Source organism: Chiloscyllium plagiosum, unplaced genomic scaffold, assembly GCF_037043375.1.
Source record: "Chiloscyllium plagiosum isolate Xiang-an unplaced genomic scaffold, Cpla_swu_hap1 HiC_scaffold_42, whole genome shotgun sequence".
Taxonomy (NCBI): Eukaryota; Metazoa; Chordata; class Chondrichthyes; order Orectolobiformes; family Hemiscylliidae; genus Chiloscyllium; species Chiloscyllium plagiosum.
The window spans coordinates 17,804,356-17,819,544 of NW_028270180.1; the positions used below are offsets into that span (position 1 = coordinate 17,804,356).

The 15,189-nt window shown below is 42.5% G+C and overlaps 1 protein-coding gene across 1 annotated transcript in view; it reads right to left on the reverse strand.

Annotated features, from left to right (window-relative positions):
- Positions 1-2,373: 2,373 nt before the first annotated feature.
- The window catches only part of LOC122542626 (ras-related protein Rab-8B), a 74,388-nt gene continuing 61,572 nt past the window's right edge, over positions 2,374-15,189 (reverse strand). Inside the window, exons 3-8 of the mRNA XM_043680605.2 lie at positions 14,868-14,928; positions 14,569-14,646; positions 11,550-11,639; positions 11,360-11,425; positions 8,448-8,498; positions 2,374-5,240 (exon numbers count right to left, since the gene is read on the reverse strand). Coding sequence (XP_043536540.2) covers positions 5,145-5,240; positions 8,448-8,498; positions 11,360-11,425; positions 11,550-11,639; positions 14,569-14,646; positions 14,868-14,928 — 442 coding nt within the window. The 3' untranslated portion in view covers positions 2,374-5,144. The remainder of the gene's footprint in view (positions 5,241-8,447; positions 8,499-11,359; positions 11,426-11,549; positions 11,640-14,568; positions 14,647-14,867; positions 14,929-15,189) is intronic.

Here is a 15,189-nt window from a genome sequence, read left to right on the forward strand (position 1 = left end):
CATTTTGAAGGCATCATGCTTGGAGTAGACAAAATGGTAGAAAATGTTCCATCGAATATAAAGGCTGATGGGATGCAGGTGGAGGACAAGGGAAACACCACTGTGGTTTCGGAGGGAGGGTTCTGGGAGCACAGCCTGAATTCCAAGTTTTTGATCTCCCACCAAGTTTTTGATCATGACCTCCACCATCAGACTGTTGTGACCTAACCTTCTCTAGGTGATTTTCACTCCATGGCTTTTCATATTCAAAACTTATGCCTCCTTCCTATGATCCAAAGCAGGACTGTTCTGGTAGATCTCACATTTCAGTTTGTTCCTGCCCCACTGCACTAATGTCTTCTTGCTTAGAGTTTGATTTCTTCTTGTCCAACTCTCTCTACCGACATCCATGCACTTCTGCTGCCCTCTGTTACTTCAAAGGTTACTAATCTTCTGGTCTTCTCTTTGCCATGGACATCTGAGTGTCGCATGGATCACACTGCAAACCTGAAGGCATGAGCGTTCTCTGCTTCTTCCTTGAAGAAACAAACAATTGCCATCCACCACTGACCTCTTCCACCTGGCTGAATTTCTTGCCTCAATTCTCCTCTAACATACTGCACTTCCTCCTAGAAGGTGCTGCTCAGAGTACTGGCGTGAGTGCTCAATACGCCTGTCCTTTTGGAGCATGTCAACTATTTCTTGTTCCAATCTGACTTGTGCCCCCCTCAACTCTTTTTCCAATACATTGAGGATTTGACGATGCTGTGGCGGGCCGTTCCCTCAAATTGAAAAACAGCAGAGGGCAGTGTGCTGGTTCAGTGGGTAGCAGTGCTGTCTCACAGCGCCAGTTCAATTCCATCCCCAGGCTTCTGTGTGGAGTTTGCATATTCTCCCCGTGTCTGTGTGGGTTTCCTCCGGGTGCTCCGGTTTCCTCCCATAGACCAAAGATGTGCAGGTTAGGGTGGATTGGGAAATACAGGGTAACAGGGATAGGGTAGTGGGCTGCTCTTCAGGGGTTCAGTGTGGACTTCATGGGCTGAATGGCCTGCTTCCACTCTATGATTCTACGATCAATTTTGTGAAACTGAGAAGGGTGAATGTTGGAAGCAGAGAACATTGTCAACTCTTCCTCCTTTGATGTCTCCATTCCCACTGATACGCTATCCAAATAGCATTCATTACAGGCCAACTGACTCACACAACTATCTTGACTGTACTTCCTCACATCCTGGTAAAGATCCCATTCCACTCTCCCAGTTCCTTTCTCACAGTGACAGTTGGGCTAAGGGTGAAACTTTCACTTTCTTTAGCCTCAATAGAAGAGTCCATCACTTGATGCAGTTGCTGTGATTCTGAAGTCATAAGTAGGCAATACCAGGCAAGAGCAACACACTTCCATCCCAAAGAAAGGCATTAGTGAACCAGAGGGACTGTTATAACAATGGACGACAATCTCATGGTCACCATTATGGAGACTAGCTTTACATTTCAGAATTTTTTTCGTTCTACATCAATAAGTGTTCTTACACACAGCCAAATGCTGTTTTATTCACCATTACCAAATCTTCCGTGGCATTTCTTCCCCCCACTATTAACTACCACCAGTAAAAAGCCCATGTTTTCCAATTGACTAATTTATATGCAAAGATCGTTAAGGACAATGCAGACTGGGGTTGGGGGGGTGAGTGGGGTTGGGGGGGGTGGTGAGTGGGGTTGGGGGGGGGGGGGGTGAGTGGGGTTGGGGGGGGGGGGGGGGGTGAGGGCGAGAGGAGATCAAAGTGGAGCTGGAAGGAGAGATAAAGCACTCTTATCCCCTGCAGAACCCACCTCTCTTTAAAGGCATCGAGAGTATTGATGGGCATGGTGTGCTCCATCGCCAAAGACACCTGGGGACAAGCGAAGCCACGGATATATTCCAGACTTTATCAACTTATTTAAACCCCGCCCGCTGTTCTGCTGGAATTTGAACTGGCATCTCTGACATATCACACTCGCCTTAAAAGGGACTCCAGCAGAATGTGATAACTCTAACAAAGTACACCGATGTGCAGTACTTCAACTAACAACAAAGCAGATGACACACAGCCAGACCGCAGTTGCTAGTACGTGGAACACAGATGCTGTGGACATCTTCCTTCCTGTATCAAACATCTGTTCAGGTGCTTTTCCATTTTTTGACATCTTCTTGTAGTTTTCATCCAACTTTCTCCTGAAAGTCACGGACAATCAATCATTTTTGACCCACAACAAGTGAATCAATGCGGGTAATGATTTGCAGTATAAGTGAATTTAAGAGATCAGGCAATGCGAACCATGGGAATTTACTGAAGCCATTCTCCCTGAATGCAACATTCGAAACATAACATTACTGTCAACTGAAGACCACGGTGCTCGTTTTGCCATTTAATCTTTATTTCAGACTCATTATAAAAAAGTCCACACAGAATAATAAAACCCATCAAGTTTACTTAACAGAACATCAGTACACGTGAATTAATCCAATTCAAATGTTAAAACACTTGTCATAGGAACCCATCCCATTCATTTAGATGCAAGATCTTTCAATACTGGCAGGGACTTGCAAATATGCTTCCAGATGCTTATAGTTTTAAAAAAAAAAAATTTCTAAAGCGGCTTCTTTTTATAATGGGGCAAAAGAAAGAGGGAGTGCATGGAATTTAGCTTATGTAAAACAATGGACTAAAATAACAATGGTCCCTGTTAAGTGTCTTCAACAATCTATTGGTAAGGCCGTAGAAAAATGCTATTGTTATTTCTGTCTAGAAGTGAAGTGGACAGGTTTTATGCAACATGATACCATCATGGACACAAACTTATGTGCTGAGTTACCATAAACTCACTTATGCCACACTGCATTCCACAGGACCTAGATTAAAAATAAACACTGAAGTAATTTATTAAGAATTAATAATAAAGTGCAGCCCTGGAAACAGTAATACTGCTGCATGTATGCATTTTCATCTATAGTTGAGTCTCTTGTAAACCATACACAATGATCATTTCATGAAATAAAGTTATTCAGTAAAATCCACAGGAAATTGTCTTTCTTCACAATAATTAGTATCTGTACTGCAAGCCAACCCCCAGTTTTGCAGTCTTACTGTTACAGTGTTGTGAATTAAGTTCACAATAAGAAAGCATTTATTACCAATGCAAAACGTTTCTTTTAGAAACCTCACTCTTGCCATGCGGAAAGTGAACTTCCTACGGCCTTCCGCGATGTATTTACAATCTAGCATAGCTACATTTAAGAAAATAGCAAACATTTTATACATCAGAGCATACACTCCAGCGTACTGCTGGGTTAAGAAGCACATCTGATTTAGTCATCACAGGCTGGAGAAAGTTGTACTCAGAGTTGGGCATATACAAGTGTACACATTCTTAAAGCAAGGCAATTGCAAGTAAATAGTCACGGACAAGTCAAATGAAGTTACAACTTCGAAGACACCTGAGATGCAACTGAAAGTTGACATGTGTTCTTGTCTGTAGCCAGTTTATGTAAAACAATTAAATAAAGGAATTAGTTCAATGTTGTTAAACACACTTTGAAACTGTAGATGATCCAAAGCATGCTACTGAAGTTTGTCAGATGTAAAAAGCATGTCACAGACACTCTGCTACCACACAATGCGTAAAAGCTACGGTTTGAAAGGAAGAGTGATCACTCTAATGCTTCAGCAGTTAGTGCACACAGATCTTGGCGCTGAGAGAGAAAGTCACTTTTTTCTGAGCGTATAGTTTGTTCACATCAGAAGGGAGCCAGAGGCAGTCCGTGTCCAGTAGCAGGAGGCAGTTAATAGTAAAAGTGCAAAAAACAGAGGGGCTGTCAATGAAGTATGTATGGGCATCAGTGGGTAGGTTGGGCTTTGAAAGTGCTGCAGAGGGATATGGAGAGGCAGAGACGGTGCCGTCATTTGATTGTAGTTCCAAAGAGGGAGTGGGGCAGACAGGAATCAAAGCACAGTCTGGCAGAGCCAGTGAAAATTTACATTCAGTCAATACTTGAAACCAATCACACATTTCATTCAAATTTACTTTCGTGTAGTTTGAAGGGATATTCCCTTGTGAGTTACGCCAGTTTTTCCATTGCTCTGCCTCTGAACTCACTGCTACAATATCAACATTCTGTGTTCTATGACTGTCGTGGCCATGCAGATGTGAGAGCCCTGAACAACCAACCAGGCTAGGTAACCACAAGGAGCAGCACACCAAATCCTAACCTGCTTCGCACCACCTTATCACACATATACTTCAGCTAAGGTGGAGGGGTGCTCACAGGGAGAGGCAGATGGCAGAGAGAATACAGACCATAAAACTGGTGGTGGGTTGACTAACATCCCCCACATGGGCTGAAAGGCATGGGTCCCACTGTAGCATTTCTGCTTATTGGCTGGGAGCTGTTCATTCATTCTCGGATGGATGGCACAACCAATCATAAAAGGGGAAGTTTCACTGAAAAAAATTCAACTCACCAGGTTTTACTTCAGGGCACTTGAGAAACAAATACTAACTATAGAGGTTCCACCAGCCCAGGACCACATGTGCTGCCACATATAACAGTAATTTTCTGCTAACGTTTATGAAGTTATACCAAACTCTGCTACTCAAAATGAAAAAAAAAAGAGGCGATACAAATTTTTATTTTGGGTAATGGACGGGGCTGGAGAGGGGTAAAGTGGGAGAAGAGATCAACAATGGAAATACTTCTGGTTCGAGAAAATCAGAACAGCATATGACCAACCAGTAAAAGCTTTTTGGAACAGGATAGTTTTTGGCGTAGATAATTTGTGGATGGTTCCAGACACTGGCAACAGCTTTTGCGATAGACAGTTCAGGTTAAAGTCTACACAGAATATTCTTATGTCTCCAATCTTGCAATTACCATTCTCATCATTGCGACGAAAAACATGAGCCAATGTGTGGGGAGGGGTGGGGAGGGAGGGAGGGAGGGAGGGAGGGGGCGGTCGAAGAGAGACACTCGAGTGTGTACCTGCACAGCCCACTCAGCAAGACCAATAGGTCATCTGCAAGACAGCGAGCTCTTGGCAGCAGAAGGTGGAATTTATTTCAGAGGTTGATCAACACTGTGCTTTCAGAGAAGCAAAAAAGGTTGCTGCAGTCTGTCAGTAATAAGTCCATCAAAGCAATGTACATCGGAAGAAGCTGCTTCTCTTTGACTGGTTCTTTGCAGTGATTTTAACTTGCCCACTGCTTCCTGGAGGACTGTTTTCATTCTGGAAATGGAGAAATGTGTAGGTAATGAGATGTTATAAATAGACAAAGTACAAACTGTTGATATGCAGAGCTACAAGACCCATCCATAAACAGTGCTCATCATTCTAAGAACAATCTCAAAAGACTCCTGCCATCATCTGGTGAAAAGCTTAGGCTCGAAATATTGACTTTCCTGCTCCTTGGATGCTGCCTGACCAGTTGTGCTTTTCCAGCACCACACTTTTTGACTCTGATCTCCAGCATCTGCAGATCTCACCTTCTCCCATCATATTAGAGGGAAATGGGTCTGGGTGGGATACTCTCCGGAGAAGTGTGGACTTGTTGGGCTGAAGGGCCTGTTTCCACACTGTAGGGAATCTAATCTAATCTTATCACATTTTATACTTCTAAGTGCCTGCACTTTGGTCTTATAGATATGTTAATAGATATATCTCTGGAGCAGGTGGGACTTGCGACTGGGCCTTCTGGCCCAGAGGTAACGACACTACCACTGGTGCCACAACACCCTGAAACTCTTGTTATACAAGAATGTGTGAAAGTCGAATTATTTAGATTACTGATCATGCACTGCTGAGTTTCAATGCCCATTTATTCATCAGCATGACAGTAAAGCAAAACTAATCATAACTAGAGTCTCTGGGTGATAGAGATGTACAACACGGAAACAGACCCTTCAGTCCAAATCATCCGTGCCGACCAGATATCCCAACCCAATTTAGTCCCACCTGCCAGCACCTGGCCCATATCCCTCCAAACCCTTCCTATTCATATACCCATCCAGATGCCTTTTAAATCTTGCAATTGTACCAGCGTCCACCACTTCCTCTAGCAGTCCATTCCATAGACGTACCACCCTCTGCGTGAAGAAGTTGCCCGTAGGTCTCTTTTATATCAATTCCCCCTCACCCTAAACCTACTGGGCTGAAAGGTGGCAAATGGAGTTCAATGCAGATAAATGTGAGGTGATTCACTTTGGGAAGAATAACAGGAAAGCAGAATACTGGGCCAATGGAAAGATTCTTGGTAGTGTGGATGAGCAGAGGGATCTTGGTGTCCACGTACATAGATCCCTGGAAGGTGCCACCCAGGTTGATGGTGTTGATAAGAAAGCATACGGTGTATTAGGTTTAACTGGTAAAGGGATTGAATTCCGGAGCCATGATGTCATGCTGCAACTGTACAAAACGCTAGTGCAGCCTCACTTGGAATACTGCATACAGTTCTGGTCGCCCCATTACAGGAAGGATGTGGAAGCATTGGAAAAGGTGCAGAGGAGATTTACCAGGATGTTGCCTGGTCTGGAGCAAAGGTCTTATGAAAAAGGCTGATGGACTTTGATCTGTTCTCATTGGAGGACTAAGAAGGGATTTAATAGAGATATACAAGATGATCAGAGGATTAGATAAGGTGGACAGAGAGAGTCTTTTTGCGAGGACGATGACGTCAGCTTGTACGAGGGAGCATAGCTGCAAATTCAGGGATGATAGATTTTAAGACAGAAGTCGGGTTCGTTTCCCGGTCAGGGAAGTATTTTTGTGGGCGGCACGGTGGCACAGTGGTTAGCACTGCTGCCTCGCAGCGCCAGAGACCCGGGTTCAATTCCCGACTCAGGCGACTGACTGTGTGGAGTTTGCACGTTCTCCCCGTGTCTCTGCGTGGGTTTCCTCCGGGTGCTCCGGTTTCCTCCCACAGTCCAAAGATGTGCAGGTCAGGTGAATTGGCCATGCTAAATTGCCCCTAGTGTTAGATATAGGCGTAAATGTAGGGGTATGGGTGGGTTGCGCTTCGGCGGGTCGGTGTGGACTTGTTGGGCCGAAGGGCCTGTTTCCATACTGTAATGTAATCTAAAAAAAAAGTCAGAGGCAGATTCTTTACTCAGAGTGGTAAGGGCGTGGAATGCCCTGCCTGCCAACGTAGTTAACACAGCCACATTAGGGGCATTAAACATTCCTTGGATAAACACATGGATGATGATGGGATAGTGTAGGAGGATGAGCTTAGATGAGTTCACAGGTCAGTGCAACATCGAGGGCCGAAGGGCCTGTTCTGTACTGTAGTGTTCTATGTTCTATATGCCCTCTAGTTCTGGACTTTCCATCGCAGGGAAAAGACTTTGTCTATTCATCCTATCCATGCTCCTTGTAATTTTATAAACCTCTGTATGGTCACCCCTCAGCCTCTAACTCTCCAGGGAAAACAGCCTGGGCCTGTTCAACCTCTCTCTGTAGCTCAAATCCTCCAACCTTTTAAACCTTTTCTGAACCCTTTCAAGTTTCCAATTGGAGGGAGACCAGAATTGCACGCAATATTCCAAAAGTGGCCTAACCAAAGGCCTGTATAGCCATAACATGACCTCCCAACTCCCGTACTCAATACTCTGACCAATAAAAGAAGGCATACCAAACATCATCTTCACTACCCTATCTACCTGTGACTCTACTTTCAAGGAGCTATGAACCTGCACTCCAAGGTCTTTTTGTTCAGCAACACTTCTGACGACCCCTTATCATTAAGTGCATAAGTCCTGCTAAGATTTGCTTTCCCAAAATGCAGCACCTCACATTTAGCTAAATTAAACTCCATGTGCCACTCCTCAGCCCATTGGCCCATCTGGTCTAGATCCTGTTGTAATCTGAGGGAACCTTCTTCACTGTCCACTATACTTCCAATTTTGGCGGAGCAAATTGAAGCCAATGAATAATCAGGTCTCAGTAAATTCATTCATTGCTCTCATCGAAGATATCATGACAATGGAAAATTAAGCAGCTCAACAAAAATTAACAAAAATAAAAAGAGAAAACCAAAAAAATTAGCACTTGCACAGAAAGGGTATTGCTGATGGTTTGGAAGTTCATCATGGGACACTAAGTATACACCCGGGAAGACTCAGTCACCGCCCATGTTTGTCACATTGTAGAACTGAAAATGGGACTTACAGAAACACCAGCCACTACTCACTTTCCAGCTCTGAAGGAACCCAGAGAAAAGTCTGGAGACATTCCCAAATGTGAAGACATGCAGCACATTTAGGAAAAGTGGTGGTGAGAGAGCAACCACAAAAGTGTGCTGTGAAGTGCGAGTGAAATGTCAGATCCTTAATATTTATAAGCACTCAACATGAGCACAGGCAATTCGGAGCATTTAAAACTGCATCTGGATGCCTAATTCAAAAACAGAACCCTACTGTTTTGAAAATATCCACATACCATTTTCCTGTTGAGTTTCGTCATGATATCTCGTGCAAGTGTAATAAACGCCTGCAAGGTAAAGATGAAGAAATCATTGACACATGGGTAACTGTTTTTCAATATACCTGTCATTCAGGAAATGACAAAATTGATCGTTCCAGTTTAGTCCGTGATTTCATACAAGTGTTCGAATCGATGTAGAAACACAGGAATTAGGAGGAGTGGGCCTTTCTGCTTGCTCATTTATGCGGTAATGTCTGATCTGACTGCAGCCACAGTCCTATGTTCACACCTACCCATGATAACCTGAGAGGAATGTTAAGCTCCCTCAGGCTGCTGCCAACAAGCTGGTCCTCACACCAATAACAGCAGCTTACCAGCTGAGTTTCTTCCTTCTACCAATAAGAAGCTTCAAGACTGGAAGACTGAAGTGTTTAGAACATGCTAACAATTTGCAGGCACATCTGGAACTATTGCCATTTGTAATTCATGTCTCATAGTTGAAAGAGACTATGATCTTGGAAATACTAATCATAGTTTTTCTAGAATTCCACTTTTGATGTTACCAATTGAAATAACTCAAGTTTACCTCAAGATTTGTAATTTTAGAGTAAGATTGAGAGAGTTCCATAGATGCACTTTTAATTTCAATAGATCATTAAATCCTCTGATTGTAGTTTTTTGTTTTAAAGTTTAAACATAACTAAGAGCAGTAGTTAGAATCTACACCTCCGTTAAAATCAATGCAATTGGCTGGCTCCTGCAAAGTAGAAGTCACTTATTAGTGTCATAGAGTCCGACAGCAGAGACAGGCCCTTTGGCCCAAACTGGTCCATGCCGACCAAAACGCCATCCATATTAACTCCATTTGCCCTTCTAAACCTTTCCTATCCATGCCTTTTAAATGTTGTTAATGTACCCACCTCAACCACTCCTTTTGGCAGCTCATTCTATTTAGGTACCATTATTCTGTGGTTAAAACTGAACTGGGAGAATGTTACATCTTTAGCTTTGGCAAATACTGTGTTTAATATTGTAAGGAGTAACTGATACACTAAAGTTTACCCTATTTGTGGATATGACCACTTAATCACCTAACTCTACAGTTAGTACAACATTAAGAAACACTAAACTTGTGAACAGAATTAAATGGTTAACACATTTACTTTGTTAGGAAGAATTCTTGGAGGCGGTTTTAAGGCAGAGCAGATACAAAGCCTGGCAGTCAGATGGGCAATGAGGAGCAAACGAGGGAAATTGCAGAGGGACAGGATACTGGAACAGAATAGGTCACTGCTGGAGGTGGGAACATGGTTTCAGCTTAGGCAAGGGCACCATCCCAACTCAACTTTACTGTTGGGTTTGACATCTTTGACCACTTTGCCTCTTCTAAATCTTTTGCTCCCACTTCCACTTTTCCCAGTGCTGAACCTGAGAGATGAAATATACTTGATCAGTAGTCTACGGGAGGTTCAGGGCAGCATGGTGGCACAATGGTTAGAACTGCTGCCTCACAGCGCCAGCAACCAGAGTTCGATTCCAACCACGGACGACTGTCTGCGTGGAGTTTGCACATTATTAGATTAGATTAGATTACTAGATTACTTACAATGTGGAAACAGGCCCTTCAGCCCAACAAGTCCACACTGACCCTCCGAAGAGCAACCCACCCAGACCCATTCCCCTACACCTAACACTACGGGCAATTTAGCATGGCCAATTCACCTGACCTGCACATCTTTGGACTGTGGGAGGAAACCGGAGCACCCGGAGGAAACCCACACAGACAGTTGCCCGACGCAGGAATTGAACCCGGGTCTCTGGTGCTGAGGCAGCAGTGCTAACCACCGTGCTGCCACATTCTCCCCGTGTCTGCGTGGGTTTCCTCCGGGTGCTCCGGTTTCCTCCCACAATCCAAAGATGTGCAGGTTAGGTGGGTTGACCACGCTAAGTTGCCCATCGTGTTAGGTGCATTAGTCGGGGTAAATGTAGGAGAATGGGTCTGGGTGGGTTACTCTTCGGAGGGTCAGTGTGGACTTGTTGGGCAGAAGGGTAGGGAATCTAATCTAATTTAGTTGAAAACTGGGAAAAATAATCTGCTGAGAAGTGGGAAAAGGCAGAATTAGGTAGAGAGATCTTCAATAAATGGGACAAATCACAGAGAGCTGAGTAAATAGTTTTCTTTGTGAGAGGTGGAGTGGAGTGGGGAGGGCAGTGTTGTGGTGCTCAGAGGAGGTTAAAAGAAAGGCATAAATGCAAGATATGCAGCAGCAGAGGAGATGGGACTACATGCTATATCTAATGTGGGTCAGGAAATGACTGGAAAGAATCCAGAGCTGTGGTCTGAGGTTAAGGTGGGAGCAAGGGAATAAGACAGTTGAGGGAGGCAGCCAGCAAACTGAGATCAAGGAGAGCAGCTTCCATGTCAGCAATGATCTGGAGAAAGTTTCTGTTTATTCAGATTTTAAAGTTGAATAAGCAGTGGCAGATGGAGACATGAAGGAGATAATGAAGTTTTATTTTTCGTTCTTTGTATCACTGACAAACGTACTGCCCATCTCCAACTCGCCCTTGAGAAAAGAAGAGAGTCAGCATCCATTGGAAAAGACATAGGAAGATGTGGCAACCAAGCCTAAGGTTGATAGGTAGGTGATCACAAGTGGAGAAGGGGGGAGGTTAGGTGGTCAGATTTTGAGAAGATAAAACCTCTCAAACCATCCTGACTTGGAAATATATTGCTGTGCCTCCACTGCCAGTAGTCAAAATCCTGGAATTGTTCCTAACAGCACTTACAGACATAATGCTGGACTGCAGAGGTTCAAGAGGCAGCTCATTATTATCTTCTCCAGCACAATCAAGGATGGGAAACAAGTTCTGAGTGTGTAAATTTGTCAGTGAGATTAGCACGCTAACATTTTCAGACTTCTTACCTCTTCAACATTTATGCTGGATTTCGCACTGGTCTCCAGGAATTTAATCCCATAATCTATTGCTAACTGGAAAAACAATGATAAGGATTATAAACTTCAAATTGAAATAAGGGTAATTTACACTCGAGCCATAGTACTCAGCCGTTAAATTGGTTGACCAATTTCTTCCAGAAATTTCTGACAGCCTTACCTTCTCTCCTCGCTCTTTTGACACCTGTCGCTTCTCATTCATATCACACTTGTTGCCCAGGATCATCCTTTCCACATCTGAAGATGCATGCTGAGGAGGTATAAAGAGATCGCTTTTAAATCTGAAGTTAAAATTCATCTAGATCAACTTTAAAATCCTCTCATCTGTAGGAATTCCAACCAAGTATATAAAGAGGCTACATTTGGTAATTCACATCACAACGTACAACTTTCTATTTCAGAATACACATGCAGTTTCAAAACAGCAGAGTTCACATCCCGTCTCAGTTGGTATCTGCTGCGTTTCTTGTACAAAACCCAAAGCAAATGAGAAAATGGCTTGAACTATCAGAACTATGTTTCATCGATGTACAGACTGTTCTAACACCAAGGCGGTGACAAAAAATCATTCTTGCTTTCTCCAGTGAATAATGCAGTGTTTTTAATTTTTTTTTATCTAAAAGGTTTAATGGCATTATTTTCTCAATATCACTAAGTTCGAGTATTAAATAAAAAAAGTTAACCTTAAACTGGACAATTGCTTAGTAGCAAACTTAACCAGGAATCACTGTCCATACTGCAGCACATGCCATCACAAACTCAAAAACTGGTTACCGAAACTATAAACCTCCATCAATGTGTAACATTAAAGGACGTTCATTTATGAAATTTGTGGCTTGATTAGGTAGCAGAAATGTTAACTATGAGGGATACATTTCCTATTAAACTTTGAATTTTACAGGTTAGAGAAGAAACCAAAACATAGCAAGCCAGTCAGGAGTATTCCAATGCTAGCTAAAAATTCAATTTATTCACTTTAGCATTTTGAATATTGTGCTTGCTTACTCTGGCAAAGAAATGACTTTTCAGCAATCTATCACAAGCTCTTCAATACTCCATTACCTGGGGATCTGTTTCAGTGTTTATTTCTGAACTTCCCTTCAATTCTTTGTTTACTACACTGGCCAGAATTGCATACTGTATTCCAACTGTGGCCATTCTGTAGCTTGCAGAAACCTGCACCTTGGCAGAAGTCCTAAGATCTAGTCTGTATCATCACAGTATGGAATACAATTTCTGCTAGCTTCAGTGAGATACTCAACAATGCCCTTGGATTCCTTCCCTGTAGCCACTGGATCTTTGGTTCACACTCCTACCAAATTCAGATCAAAAATATTGGGAAAACAGGAATGCATGATGCTTTATGTAAATAGGATCTAAATTTGTAAGCTGAAGAAAATGAACTGAAGTGATTGAGAAACAGGTTCAAAAGATTCAATAAAAACCGAAAGAACTGCGGATGCTGTAAATCAGAAAAAAAAACAAAAGTTGCTGGAAAAACTCAGCAGGTCTCACAGCACCTGTGGAGAGAAATCAAAGTTAGTGTTTTGGGTGCGGTTATCCTTCCTCAGGAAAGGGTCTTGGGAAGGGTCACCAGACCAGAAACATCAACTTTGATTTCTCTTCTTTGATGCTGCCAGACCTATTGAGCATTTCCAACTTCAAAATACTCAGTGGTGTACTATTCCTTTTTCTTCCCCCCTTATGAGTACAGAAGGCTGAGCAATGCAAGGCCATCAATATACCTAAAATGGTTCACGGTTGCAAATAAGCAATCAATACACAAAAGTAGTAGGAGAAGGCAACTTGGGCAGCAGCATTTGAACCACCCCTTCTCCAACAAGTGGATTTTAATATGTGATGCATCCATTTAAATTAAAATATCATTTAAAAATAGCTCACTGTCCTAAAATTTGAGGATATGTAAAGAAAGACAATAAGATGAAAATGCTAAACGAACTATTCCTACAAGAGAAATGTTAGTTCAAAACGTGAGGTCAAGAAAAATGATGATTACCAGATCACAATTTGTTTATACAGAAATGCATTTTTGTGCTCAAACTAAGGTTCAAAGTGAATCAAAGCAGTTCTCACCAGCATCCAATTTAAGCCTCTAGTATTCTAACCAGGGACACAATTGAATAAATCAAATTCTATGGTTATAGAATCATTGAATCCCCACAGTGTGGAAGCAAGCCAGTCAGCTCAAAGTCCACACTGTCCCTCCATCCACCTCACCCAGACCCACCACCCTACCGTATCCCTGTCAATTCTGCAGATCCCATGGCTAATCCACCTAACCTGCACATCCCTGGACACTATGGACAGTTTAGCACAGCCAATCCACCTAACCAGTACATCTTTAGGTTGTGGGAGGAAACCGAGCACCCAGAGGAAACTCAGAGGCCCAGGGAGAATGTGCAAACTCCAATCTGACAGTCACCCGAGGTAGGAATTGAACCGAAGTTCCTGGCGCTGAGGCAGCAGTGCTAACCACTGCAATGGAACATTACAGATTTGTGTCTGAAAGTTCCTGTACATACTCTGAATTGGCTTGTGCCACAAAGCAGGCACAAACATGTAGCTTACCGACCTAGTAAAACGACCTTTGACCTAGCATCAATAAAATTGACACAAACTCAAGTTTAACCACATGGTGGCTTTAGAGTATCTTGACCAGTATGTATTACATGGATTAATGGGGTTTTTAAACCAGTGTTTTGGAGGCAATATTGCGCAACTTAATTTATTTCCCCTTAAAACCTATGACCAAAGATTAAATAAAGCCCCTGCCACTCTGCGCTTTAGCACTACAAACTCAAAAAGAAATTTTTACATGTGCCCCTATAATGCAAGAAAGTGAAAAGTTTGCTTGTCCATTTTAGGCCATTGAATCTCAAACTGAAACAATGTGTTTACATGAAAGATCTGATATTGTGCACCTTGCATGACGTTCAATTAATGCCTAGGAATTAATACCTAATAGTCCTCATGATGCTCATCAGTCCATTTCCCTCAAATGAATGTTCCCCAATTCATCAACAGTACCCATTAAAAATGAATCAACGGCTGCAAATTATAACATGTTATCACAGTATTAATTGACCTGTGGAAACCAACAGTGTGCATGAGCTGGTTGATGCAGACAAATCTTAATGTCTTCAACAAGGCAACCTCACCTCTTCAATGTTCCTTATCCAGTTCTTTATGTTGTCAAATGACTTTTCATTTGTGATGTCATACACCAACATTATTCCCTGGAAACACATGATAAATCAAATGGCTCAGATTATACGGGGTACACTTCCACCTTGTTTCTTCCATCTAAATCAAAGTATGGTATTCCAACAGTGTTTTCAATAGAGTAAGATGTTACAAAACTAAGTACAACACTGAGGCACATGAGGATCAATTCAAACAGGTGACGAAAAGCTTTAACTCAGAGTCGGCCTTATAGGATCAGGGTATATATGCTTACCATAGCTCCTCTGTAATATGCTGTTGTGATTGTACGGAATCTTTCTTGACCTGCTGTGTCCCTTAAAAGAGAAAGTAGATAAAATAAGAGTAGAGTTATTAACAATTATAGAAACAATGGAACTTCAATTTCTTATGATTCCAACAGGTGGTTTATTATGCAGTTACTATTAGGAATGCAGCGAGGAAGTCAGGATTCTCAGTTAAAGCAACTGAAGCCAATCTGGGAGCTCTCTTACCTGTTTCTGACTCTGGGACCCCACTTTGCATTTAGTTGGAGTTACAGTGTCACAGTAGCATGTTTGAAGAAGCAGCTGCCTGAA